This window comes from Aphelocoma coerulescens, chromosome 1A (genome assembly GCF_041296385.1).
Source record: "Aphelocoma coerulescens isolate FSJ_1873_10779 chromosome 1A, UR_Acoe_1.0, whole genome shotgun sequence".
Classification (NCBI taxonomy): domain Eukaryota; kingdom Metazoa; phylum Chordata; class Aves; order Passeriformes; family Corvidae; genus Aphelocoma; species Aphelocoma coerulescens.
The window spans coordinates 3,894,208-3,905,567 of NC_091014.1; the positions used below are offsets into that span (position 1 = coordinate 3,894,208).

The 11,360-nt window shown below is 44.4% G+C and overlaps 1 protein-coding gene across 2 annotated transcripts in view; it reads right to left on the bottom strand.

The window, feature by feature from the left end:
• Positions 1-7,774: 7,774 nt before the first annotated feature.
• Positions 7,775-11,360, bottom strand: part of MKLN1 (muskelin 1) — a 95,202-nt gene continuing 91,616 nt past the window's right edge. For both annotated transcript variants that reach the window (XM_069034344.1, XM_069034357.1), the window contains 2 exons: positions 11,300-11,354; positions 7,775-9,395 (listed from right to left, as the gene is read on the bottom strand). In XM_069034344.1, the coding sequence (XP_068890445.1) occupies positions 9,274-9,395; positions 11,300-11,354 (177 nt within the window). In that variant the 3' untranslated portion in view covers positions 7,775-9,273. The remainder of the gene's footprint in view (positions 9,396-11,299; positions 11,355-11,360) is intronic.

Here is an 11,360-nt window from a genome sequence, read left to right on the forward strand (position 1 = left end):
CAGCAGCAGCGTGGGCAGTTCAGCAGCTCGGTTGGCCTTCAAGTGCCCAAAATAAAACATTTTGTCCCACGTTAAGTTTCTGCTTATGTAAAGAAAAAAAAAAGAATTTGGTTGAAGTCAGATATTAAAAATCAGCGTTTTTCAGCAGCCTATGTTCTAACTCCGTGTTCCTCCCCAGTAAAAGTTCCTGTGAATGTTGGGAACACACTGGATTTATGGGATACTGACTGAGCTCATCAGTGACATCAGGAACAGGGCCAGACATAATGCACCACTGGTTTCACAATCTCTCCAACACTACAAGACCTTCACAGGCATTTTTCCACTCCCTGAAGCGATGTGAGAACAAACAGATCTTAAATCAACACCCTTGCTAGCATATACATTTTTATTAAGAAAAAAATGAACAAAATACATTCTCTCCTTATGTACATTACATACAACATAACTACATTTGTAGATATTCCTCATATCACTCATTCATTTATGTACAGCATGGGGCTCACACACCAACCCAGAAATCATCAAAGATGATTTATGCCAAGGAAGAAAATTAATATTCCAGGCTGAACAAAGATCACCCATAAAGAAAAGGGTGGGATGGGGAATCACCAGAGTCCAGGGAAGATGCCTGTAACCACCATGGGCTCAGCACAGGAGCAGTCAGTATTTGACTTGCCTATTAAAACACATGAGCAGTTCACAGCTTTCATCACCCCGTGGATGCTCCTTTCCAGCCCAGGGCTGCCCACACCTCTCAGCTCAGCTCTCCTGTGCTCAGGTGTCCCAGACAACAACTGCAGGACAGACACCAAGGGGAATCCAGACAGACACCAGAGCCTGCAGGATTGCTGTGGAGGTGCAAACCCTTCAAGCTGGGTGCCAAAACAGAACAGAGAGGCCAAATTGTGGACAGGGGGTGGACACTCACACTTCCAGCATTAGGGAGGGAGAACCAACTTTTGGGGGCCACACTGGGGTGTAGAGGACGAGATAATGAACACTGAAGGTCCAGACAAACAAACCATCACACACTACAGTGATACCATCAGAGCAGAGGCAACAGCTCAACAAACAGCTCAAAACCCCACCCCAGCCAGGTGATGGTGTCCAGCCAGCTCACCGTGTTTGACCCCAAGCTACCCAGGTCCTGTCTATGCCACCAAATCCCCTAAGAGGGGCAACTGCAGCAGTTTCAAAGGGCAAACATTTAACGAGGCTCAATACTCCCAAAATGAGACATGCTGCATCGCAGCATCTGAATGCACAACATGTACAATACCACCAGCCCACAAGGATGGGAATGTCACCTCCAATTAACTGGGAATGAGCCCACAGACTTTCAATTTCTGTCCCTCAGCAAAGTGGTCTGCGTGGTTCGGGGCCTCCAATTCTCAAAACTCTCATGAACACATTTGTTTGTATAATTAAGCTCTTTTCTCTGGCTGACGGTCTCCCCAGCACCCCCTCATTTCCTTCTGTGGAGGAGGGAGTGCTGGAAGACACAGCAGAAAATACAGCTTTAGCAAAGTAACAGCTACTAATAACGAGGGGGTTGTTTTCCTTTCCACTACCCCGCACAGCAGCTTCTGAAGTGAGGAGTGTTTTGTACATCAAAACATCAACGGGAGGGATAGGAATGAGGAGGGAGAGATGAAGGCAATATTCACCCTCCACTGCTAGTTTGCATTCCCGATGACCACAGCAGACAGGAGGGGGAAAACAAGTCAACAGCACAGTAATTCTCCTCCATTTTCCCCTTTTAAGAGCTGAGTTTTTGTCAAAACCTCAAAAAAAAAATCACTTTTTAGCCTCAAAGTGGCTTTTTTAATGAACAGACCCTGTTCACACACCGCAGCACTTCTCTGTTTAGTGAAACACTGAGTAATTGATTGAATCCCTTGGTTACTAAGTCAGGATATTTAAAGTATATTTTCCTGTCACTGGGGAGAAAAACCTATCCATTGCTATTTGGGATGTGGAGATGACTGCAACCACTGGAGCCACTGTTGTGGTTTAGCCTCCCCACCATCATATTAATTAAAAAGCACCTAATCTCCTTTAATCCAACTGGCAGCTTTCATCAGAAAGCTCAGAACACTTTTAGGTTTTAACAATCCTTTAAGGCACCCAGACCTGATCCAAAAGCTAATGGTGCTGCACCACCTCCAGTCTGTCGGAGCAGGGTTAAGCCCAACTTGGCTTCCTTGCAATTGCTGTGGAGAGAATAAAATTTGTATTATCCTCTCTGGTGTCTTTGAGGTAGACAGGGGCCAAGGCTCGAGATGAAGCTCCAGGACTAGAAGACCCCAATATTGCATCACTTCTCTCTGAAAAAGAGCCAAACAATCCAGCTCACATTGTAAAATCAGCTCTAAACAGCAACGCTACTGGTTAGGAGAGTTCCTCAAAGCTCTTCCACAAAGACAGACCACATCTTACAAATCTACTCACATCAGGCATCCCTGTATTAAACCCAAGACTATTTCTCTTCTCATTCCCTCTGCCCAGCTATGCTGCAGAAATAAACCAAACACCCCAATACTAGTGAAAGTTTTGGGATAACAAGAGCAGGTGCAGGAACCTGGGACAACTTGAGGGTTGGTACCATCACCTTTTTCTTCTTGGGGTCACACAAAATAAACCCTGAGATGGGAAGGAAGGAGTATCACAGGACTGAATGTGGGGCCATGGAAGGGCATAAGGAAATAAGTCTGTGCTGCAGTGGGAAATCATCTCCTACACTTCCCTGTCCTTACCCAGGATGAGAAACATCCCTGGAAAGAACAATGTTAATCACAAGGATCCTTCCTGACTGTTTCAGAGGCAGCAGGAAGGAGGTTTGCAAAGGAAGCAAACGGAGCATGATGTGGAGAAACTGATGCCTCAATAACACTACACAGCTTTAACCTTCAATTCCTCTGTAAGTACCCATTAAACTCAGGGAAGTCTGAAGAATTTTAATAGCAGTGAACAGCCACACAGGAAAAGTCAGAATAAATGGGGGAATAACCAAGAGGTCGTGCTTTGACCATCATACCTGCTCGTGATAAGACTTTCCTTTCCAATTAGTAGCAAACCCAAAAATCTAACCTGATAGAGCCAGTTTTGAGCTGTTCACTCACATGCCTATTTCCGGGAATGAACTGATGCCACACTGGAGCTGAGCAGTCGAGTGAGTTCTGACAGCACTCACACTCCCCAGGTCATCAGTAAAAGCTGTGCTGACTTACAGCAAACAGCTGGAAGCCAAGGCAACGTGGAACTGTGTCTGCACCAAGTATAAATTGAGATTTCAGGGTACCAAGGTGATGCACTGACAGCAGCTCCACTGGAAGCAGAGCACTGAATGTGGGTCACAGCAGTATCTGGAGTTCACCCCTATCAAACCGAGTCCATGAAAGCAAAGCAGAAAGCAGCAATGTGTTATCCTCAGGATCTGTGCTTGGGGAAGGGGCTGCCCTGCAGAGCTCCACACCTCAGCCTTACAGCTGGAGTTACACACAGCCCACAGAGCCACCGCATCCTCCTCGGAGCTGTACGGGTGTAACCGAAGCACACGTGGCTCATCCCAAACTCCAGCCAGCTCTGTGACCTCTGCAGGAATGCCAAAGGGATACCTGCTGGCATCCCTGTGAGGCTCCCCTGTGGGACTCTCCAGCAGCAATAAGCAGGTCATTAACTGGCTTCCACTGCAAAACCGCGTTTGGATCCATTGCCTATGGACAAAAGCATCTGGAGTCAATTTATCCAAGCGCTGAGCCATGGACTCTTATCCTGGTTCCAGTACAGTAAACCTACTTTTTCCACTCCAACTTTTCATTATAATAGAAGCTTTCAGTAAAAGAGGGATTTTGCCTATAAGCCATTACCACAACTTGAATAATCTCCAGTATAACCTTTTCCATGACAGGATATGATCAGGTCTCCCACTCCCACAGGCATTTAGATACACTAACAAGCTTCTGACAGCACATGTACATTTCAACAGTATTTACAGCTTATATACTAATAGCAATCTATATCAAGTCATATAGTTGTTCTTAAACTCTCCTCTCACAAAATAAGACCCATCTCCAAATTAACACATGTACTTATTAAAACAGGCCAAGCTCAGAGTTTCTATAATCTTCCCCCTAAATCAAAACACCAATCATTTTAATTTTCAACTGAGTCCACCTCTGTTTTTGTAGTAAGTACAGCTATAAAACAACACAAGCACTTCCAGAGACATACATGAACTGCTTTTACCGTCAGGACTTCACTTGACAATAGCCAAACATTCCTTAACTCTGAGCCAACTAATAAGCTAAAATTCAAAGCATACACAGGGATTCAAGATTTCACAAGACATTTTTCCACTTTTAAAAACAAAGGGACTGAATGGAAACATATCTACTCATTTTTGCCATTTTCCCCAGAAGTGGCACAGCATTACATCAGCAGAATTACTGCCTGTACAGAGATGGAGGTTGTACAGAAGTTACTCAAACCTAAAGTTCACTCGGTAAGTTCTACAAAAGTACTTATTTCTTGATTCTGAAATGCAGGAGGCAGCAAGAGAGCTGACAGTATTTGTGTTACAGGTACCTACCACCCTCCTGCATTTGAAACAAGCAGCATTAGTGCTCATCTTTCCCACAGTAAGAGCAGCAAACAAGTTTGAAGCGTTCCTCAGGACACTGCTCTGAATCCATCACTCCCCAGAGCAGGTTGGCACAGCAGGGCCAGGTCAGCACACGACTTTGGGACAGAGAAAACTCCCTTCAAAAAATGTGCATACATCAGGAAAATGGTTCAGCAAACAGCTGTTCCACAAAGCCTTATGAAAAACTCTCTTCCAGAGTCATTACTCGGCTTTGGAAGGAGTTTCTTCTGGAAGAAGGAATAGCTCATGGAGCCCTGGACACTCGTGGCTGCCAATTAAAGAAACACACAGATGAGCTGTAGCAATCCCTGGCAACGAGCCCCACGCCTCTGCCACCCTCCTGCAAATAGGAGGGTCCAGTTAATTTGCTTACTGACTCCTCAATCTTTAAACTCTAATCATTAAATCATTAAATTTTCAGGCTTGGTTATTATAATCAGTGACCAAAAAGTTTCAGCAATTTCATTTAACAGTTGTCCAGGACAATTCACAAAGGGAAGCTTTTCTACGCTCTTCAGGAAAATTTCTGCTTTCCCTCTAGTTGCCACTGCACAAGGCAATGCCTTAGAAAAGCTTTTCCAATTGGGTGTCCCCAGACTGATTTTCCAAAATAAGAGTAAGATTTTGCTAACTGAAGTTCTGGTAGGAAGCTCCAGCCTGATCCCTGAGCCAGCGTGTACCTGTGCACACCCAGAGCCATGCCAGGCAAACAAAAACCTAATTCCAGAGGTTCACTTATGCAACTGGGTACGACTACCTTAACTACCCATGCAAGATGCCACCCAGGGAAAGGGCAAACAAACTTTTCCAAGACAAAGTTCTCCCTCCTCATTATGCTCAGCAAAAGGAAGAGATTATAATAATAAACACATCACAAGTATCTTTAAAAACAGCCAGAAGATAAAAACTGCAACTATTTTCCAGGAACATTCTGCATCACCCTTCAGGCCTTCCCAGGACCAATACTAACTAATGGGATCCTCAAAATAAAAAGGCAAAAAGGTGGCTAAGGTGGCTACAATCTCATTTAACGTGTAACAAAGTCCTTCTGCCACGTGACAACATTTAGGGTCACACTGCAAGAGCAAAACGTGCTTGGAGAGGTAATTTTGGGAGGACTCTTAACAACTTCTGCCTCGTGACTACTGTGAGGGGTTGTGTAAGACAAACGTTAACAAACTCACTTAATTCTACCTAATCCAAGTGACCAAAATAATTAATTCTGAAGGGCTTTATTTCTCTAAGAAAATGTGTCACTTGACAGGAACAATATAAAGAATAATTTCTTGTTATCCAAGGAGATGATCCACTGAAGGATATTGTAAGGGTCAGTGTCAGTGACAAACCGAACACAGGAATTTCAAAGGGTATTTTTAAAAAAGCTAAACCAAGAGTGAAGTCTGAATGTCTGTATCAAGTTTATCCCACCCTCACTTCCTCTCGTTTTAAAAGACACACCAGAACCTTGTAACTTTGGCTTTAAAGACCCCAATCATGATGAATGAGTTCCTCTCTGATAAGGAACGATGCTTTCCTTCGCAATACCTTATTTACAGGTTAACACAGAATTTACAGATAAAACTACTCACTGTAGTGCAAAGATTATGTGGCATGAAGTTCATACACAAAGTCACCTTATAATCTAAAGGCAAATAGAGTATGTTTGTCTTGTCTAAGCTAAAGAGCAGCCTCAGACACAGCCTGCAAGCAACGATGGTGAGGTTCGAAGACTTCTCACGCACAGCTTGGATATTTATAACCTCGCATGCACTGGGCTGTGAAACGTTTTCAGGTGGCTGTTTTCAGATCCCGTGGGTTTCTTTACTGTTTGTATTTTGGGCTTTCTGTAATGAGCACGTCTAATGCTTTCCTGGAATATCACCAGTGTCTTTAAAGATCAGCATGCTATGAAAATCAGACTGCCTGTGTCACTGCCTGACAACAACTGGCTGATTTTGAAAGGAAATTTATACTTCACTGCTCAGAATTTTTTATTAGATTTTAAAGACGGTAACGTAGCATACACCAATGCAAAGAAATCATTTGACTCCTAGCCTTAAGGACAAAAAGAAGGAAAGACCCTTGGCAAAGCCACAAGAAGCCTTCCCTTTGGATTAACCTCTTTGGCCACATGGTGCCTCTGCTGCTCAACAAATAACTGCAGAGCTGAGCAAAGTTTCTGCTGGTTAATCACCAGCTGTAATCCATGAACTGTGCTGGTGCGAGCGGCATCGATCTGCTCGGGACAAAGGCAGGTCAATATTTGATCATCCTGAAGTGCTCTCGTTAGCTGGGACTGTCAGTCCTGCAGAAGCAACGCTCCCCTCGCTCAGACAAATCATTGATTTGCACGACGCTACAAAACACAGAGCTGAGGCTGCCGGGCCCCACGCACACCCCTGGCACAGAGGACAATGAGTTTGGATCGAATTCCTGTCACACAAATCAGACCTGACACGGTGCACTGCTCACCAGCAATGCCATTCACAGCTCTGGGTGTTCCTGAACTTCCCCTGCCTGCTCGCCAGGGCTTCTCCACCAAGGTGTATCTTTTGGGTTCTTTTAGCCATCCAAGGTGGACACACAACAGTTTACAAAAGCTTGGTTAATTAGCAACTGTCAAAAAGAGCATTTAATCATCTGACTGAAGCTGAGGATACACAAGCAATGACATCAAGTGATAAAGGAGCACAGCAGCACTAAATTTAAGTACTAGAGGGTTGCAGAATTTTGGCTGGTTGCATTAAAAGTGCTCGGTTTGATCTCAAGGGAAGCAACACCTCAACCATAATATTCCCCCAGTATGTACATTTGTACTGTATAAACTCTACATTAGTAAACAAAGCCTCAGCACAGGTAGCACACCACAAAGCCAAGCAGTGATGTAAAACTTTCCATGTCAATAGGAAAAAAACCTGCCATGTTCCAAAGAAACAATTTCATCAGATTTCATTTCCCACACCGAGTGGATTCTTCCCCAGACATCTGACTTGCCATCCACTGAAGTCCACAGTGTCTGAACAGTCTCAAGTGACAGGTTAAAAACACTTCATTTGTACAGCCCTCCCTGAAGACAAGCCTGGCCTCTGACAACACTATTCCTTTCTAAGTGATTAAATACTAGTATGAGATTTTGAAATTTATTTCTAATGCAGCAGGACTACAAAAGTCACACAAAGAACATGATAAAGAGGCAATACAATCAAAGCAAGCAGACACTTGAGCTCTGAAAAAGACACTCAACTAACTCTTTATTTCAAGAGTCCAAATCATCTTTGCACACACAGGACTTCCACCAAGTTCAACAGGAGCCACAGTGGGTGCAGCAATGATACCCAACTGGCATGAACACTGCTGGACAGAAGGGTTTGCAGTTTCAGATAAATATTTACATCTGCCAGTGTGTACTGAATGCTCATGGACACCAAATGCAGAGTTTCTAATGCTGGGTATGCGTGTCCTTCATTCCACCTCACAGTGCAGCACCAAGCCCTTACGGTGTTTATAAAGAACACTTTCAGCAAAAGGGAGAATATATTTTCTATACATATGCATCAGCTCATTTTCAGAGATTTATGCTAAGAAGGCCTCCCTCACATTCAGATCTAGGTCTAAAATGCATTGACAAGGGAGCTGCATTACACAGGAAGGAGACAAGCTGTTGGGAGCAACGCCCTGTACACGTACACATGGACAAATGCATAGAGAAGTACATGGAAACAAAGACAGTCTGCTTCAGAAATCCTACACCCAACCCAGGGTCAGGTTGCAGAGGTTGGGGGTGTGTGTGGTGGAAGACCCAGTTCTGCCAGGCTCGCCGAGGACCCGCAGGGTTTCTCAGTGGAAGAGCACAGCAGCAAAGAGATCAACCCCTGAAAAGGGGCCCATGCGGACGGCGACCGCACTCCCGTTTTCCAGCGGTATCTCTGAGGTTCCCTCTTGCCTGCTAGGTTTAAGTGGAAGGCTCCAGAGAACAGGAGACAGGGATGTAGGTAGTCAGTTTAGATGGAGTCTCAGATGCAGTTAGACACGACTGTCAGCACGACTCTGGGACGAGGAGACAGACGGTTCAGAACACGCGCTCGCCTTCCCGCGACACACCGTGAGCACAAGACTCAGGACGTAAGTTACATCACCTCAACACGTGCCAGTGTCCTGCCACCAAGTCATTCAGCTGCTGAGGATGGAGTTGTGGGATAAAGCAATACATCATGACTAGCTACAAATGAGGAAAGAAAAACCTCTTCCCCCCTCTTCCTCAGGAAACGCAAAATAAAACCCATCATCTTTAATCCCAGACAACTCACAAATCTCAAATTTTCCCCCATAGGCAAAAAGATCTGGGTTTTATTTCTTTTTCTTTTCCCCCCACCTTTACATTTGCTAACTCAAAATCCAAAGTCAGAAAAAATATATATATTTAGTCAGAAGTACGTCAGTTACATTTTATTAACCTACTCCAAGGGAAAAGCTCCAGGGATTCACCATACAAGTATAAAACCCCTTCCAAACACCTAGGGGTTACTATATTAACTTCATCCCAGCAGTCAATCAATGCAGTAAAAAAATTAAAATACTGAAAATGGATGCTTTTCCCCTCTTCCATGTGTCCAGTGATTGCTCCGTTACAGCGTGATGAGGTCCACCAGGTTGCCTTTAGGAGGGGTCATGTTGTCTGGGAAGAAGTTGACTAACGTGTCAAACAGCTGAGTTCTCTGGGCATATGTATGGTCAACGTCTGAAAATCCTGGGGGAGGAAGGAAAGGGAAAGTCAGTCCTCACAATCCCAAACATTCAGTTTAGCTGGGAATTGTCCATTTAGGAGAAATGTTAACAGTTTCCTCCCTCTGCCTCCACTAACAAGGCTGCCAGCTCTCCGTCCCACTACTGTGAGCACATATACAGAGATTATGTCACCCCAAGCCAGCACTGCCATCAAAATGCCATAGAAAGTAATAAACAAATGCCTGTCAAGCTCACTGACAGCCCTGAAGAAACGGGGGAAGCAGGAGTTCTCAGGGGACTGCTCTGATGTCCCAGAAAACAAAATCCGTGCAGCTATTTTTATTTGGTGCCTCATTTCTTCTGTCCTCAGGCTTTTTTCATTATCTTCACTGCCATAACCAGAACTGCTCCTTGGATTGCTTGGAGTTTTCCTTGAGACAAGCTCTGCTGACAGCAGGAGTCCCAACTCAAGAGTTGGTATTTACTCACTAGACTTGCACCTGGTTGCATATTGGCACACAGGAGCTTTGCAAACTGGTTTGTGAAGTGCTGCCCCCCAGCACTGCAAGGTTTGGTTTGCATTGTTTATCCAAATCCTACACTGAAGCCCCCAGCAAGAACAATAGGGCAGGCACACAATGATTTCCTCCACTTTGGATTACTCCCATTGCTGCTATCTCAAAGGAATGCTTTTTAATTCAGTGAACTCACTCTTCAGTTAATTAGTCAACCAAGTTAATCAAATCAAGGAGGGCTGGGGTTTTTGTTTGGTCTTCAAAGCACCTCTTGACGTACATATCCTCCTATCTGTAGAGCCAAAATCTGGGTAAAATGTTGTACCAAGTGAAGAACTAACTCATCTTTAAAAATGCTTAAAACTAGGGAAGAGATTTGAGGGTGGTGAAGCACTGGCACAGGCTGCCCAGAGAAGCTGTAGATGTCCCATGCCTGGAAGTGTTCAAGGTTAGCTTGGATGGGGCTTGGAGCAACCTGGGATAGTGGAAGGTGTCCCTCCCCATGGCAGAGGGGGTTGGAATGAGATGATGTTTGAAGGTCCCTTCCAGCCCAAACCATTCTATGAGTCTATGAAAAATCCAACTTTTTTGAAACTTGGGTTTTCTTTCTTTTAAAAAAATTGATCTTATAGGGTCAACTTGATGTCTTCCAAACCACAGGAACTCAGCAGAGCTTCCTCATCCAGCTAGGCAGAAGTGCAGTGGGCTTTCTCTTTCCCTCGGTTTCTCAGACTGGGAATTACGCCTCCATAAAAACTGTAAGTCATCCATTCTCTGAGCAAGAGCTCAGTGACTTGAGGACACCCCAGCATTACAAGGATGTAATTTCTGCCTGTAGCTTTCCTGTAGCTCACCCAGGACGACTCTCTGAGATCTCTTAAACAGTTAACTGGACAGAGCAGCGAAACAAATCATGGCTTTGGCTCAGCCCTCCTGTTTCCAGCCCTTCACGCCACTGTTTTCTTCGCTCTTGACACTCTGCCCAAAGAACTCATTCTGCAGAGAACAGAGCGAACCAAACTACTCCAGGAATTGCAGTTATCACAGCAAACAGAGCCGTAGCCATGCTGTGAGATTCCAAAGTAACATGACAGGAGGTGCTTTATTCTGACCAAAGCTTCTGTTTACTTGGGTAAGAGCGAAGGATCAGATGTAATAAGAGACACAAAATGATCCCAGGAGGCACTGGTTTAAAACCACTGATGTTGACAGATGTTTTAAATATGGGCTTGAGGTATTGGATGCTGGTCATTATAAATAACCTCTCAAATGTCTGGGTAGTGGCACTTTGCATATTGAAAAGAGCCTGCAATGTTGATAGGAACTATAACATTTGATATAAAAACCAGGAGAAACTAAGAGTAATTATCAAAGGGAACATCATGTAATTCCTCTGACACACAATACTCACCAAGAGTTGTGAAATCCGAGCCAGACTTAAATAATGCTGAGGCAAGAAGCTGAAACTGCAG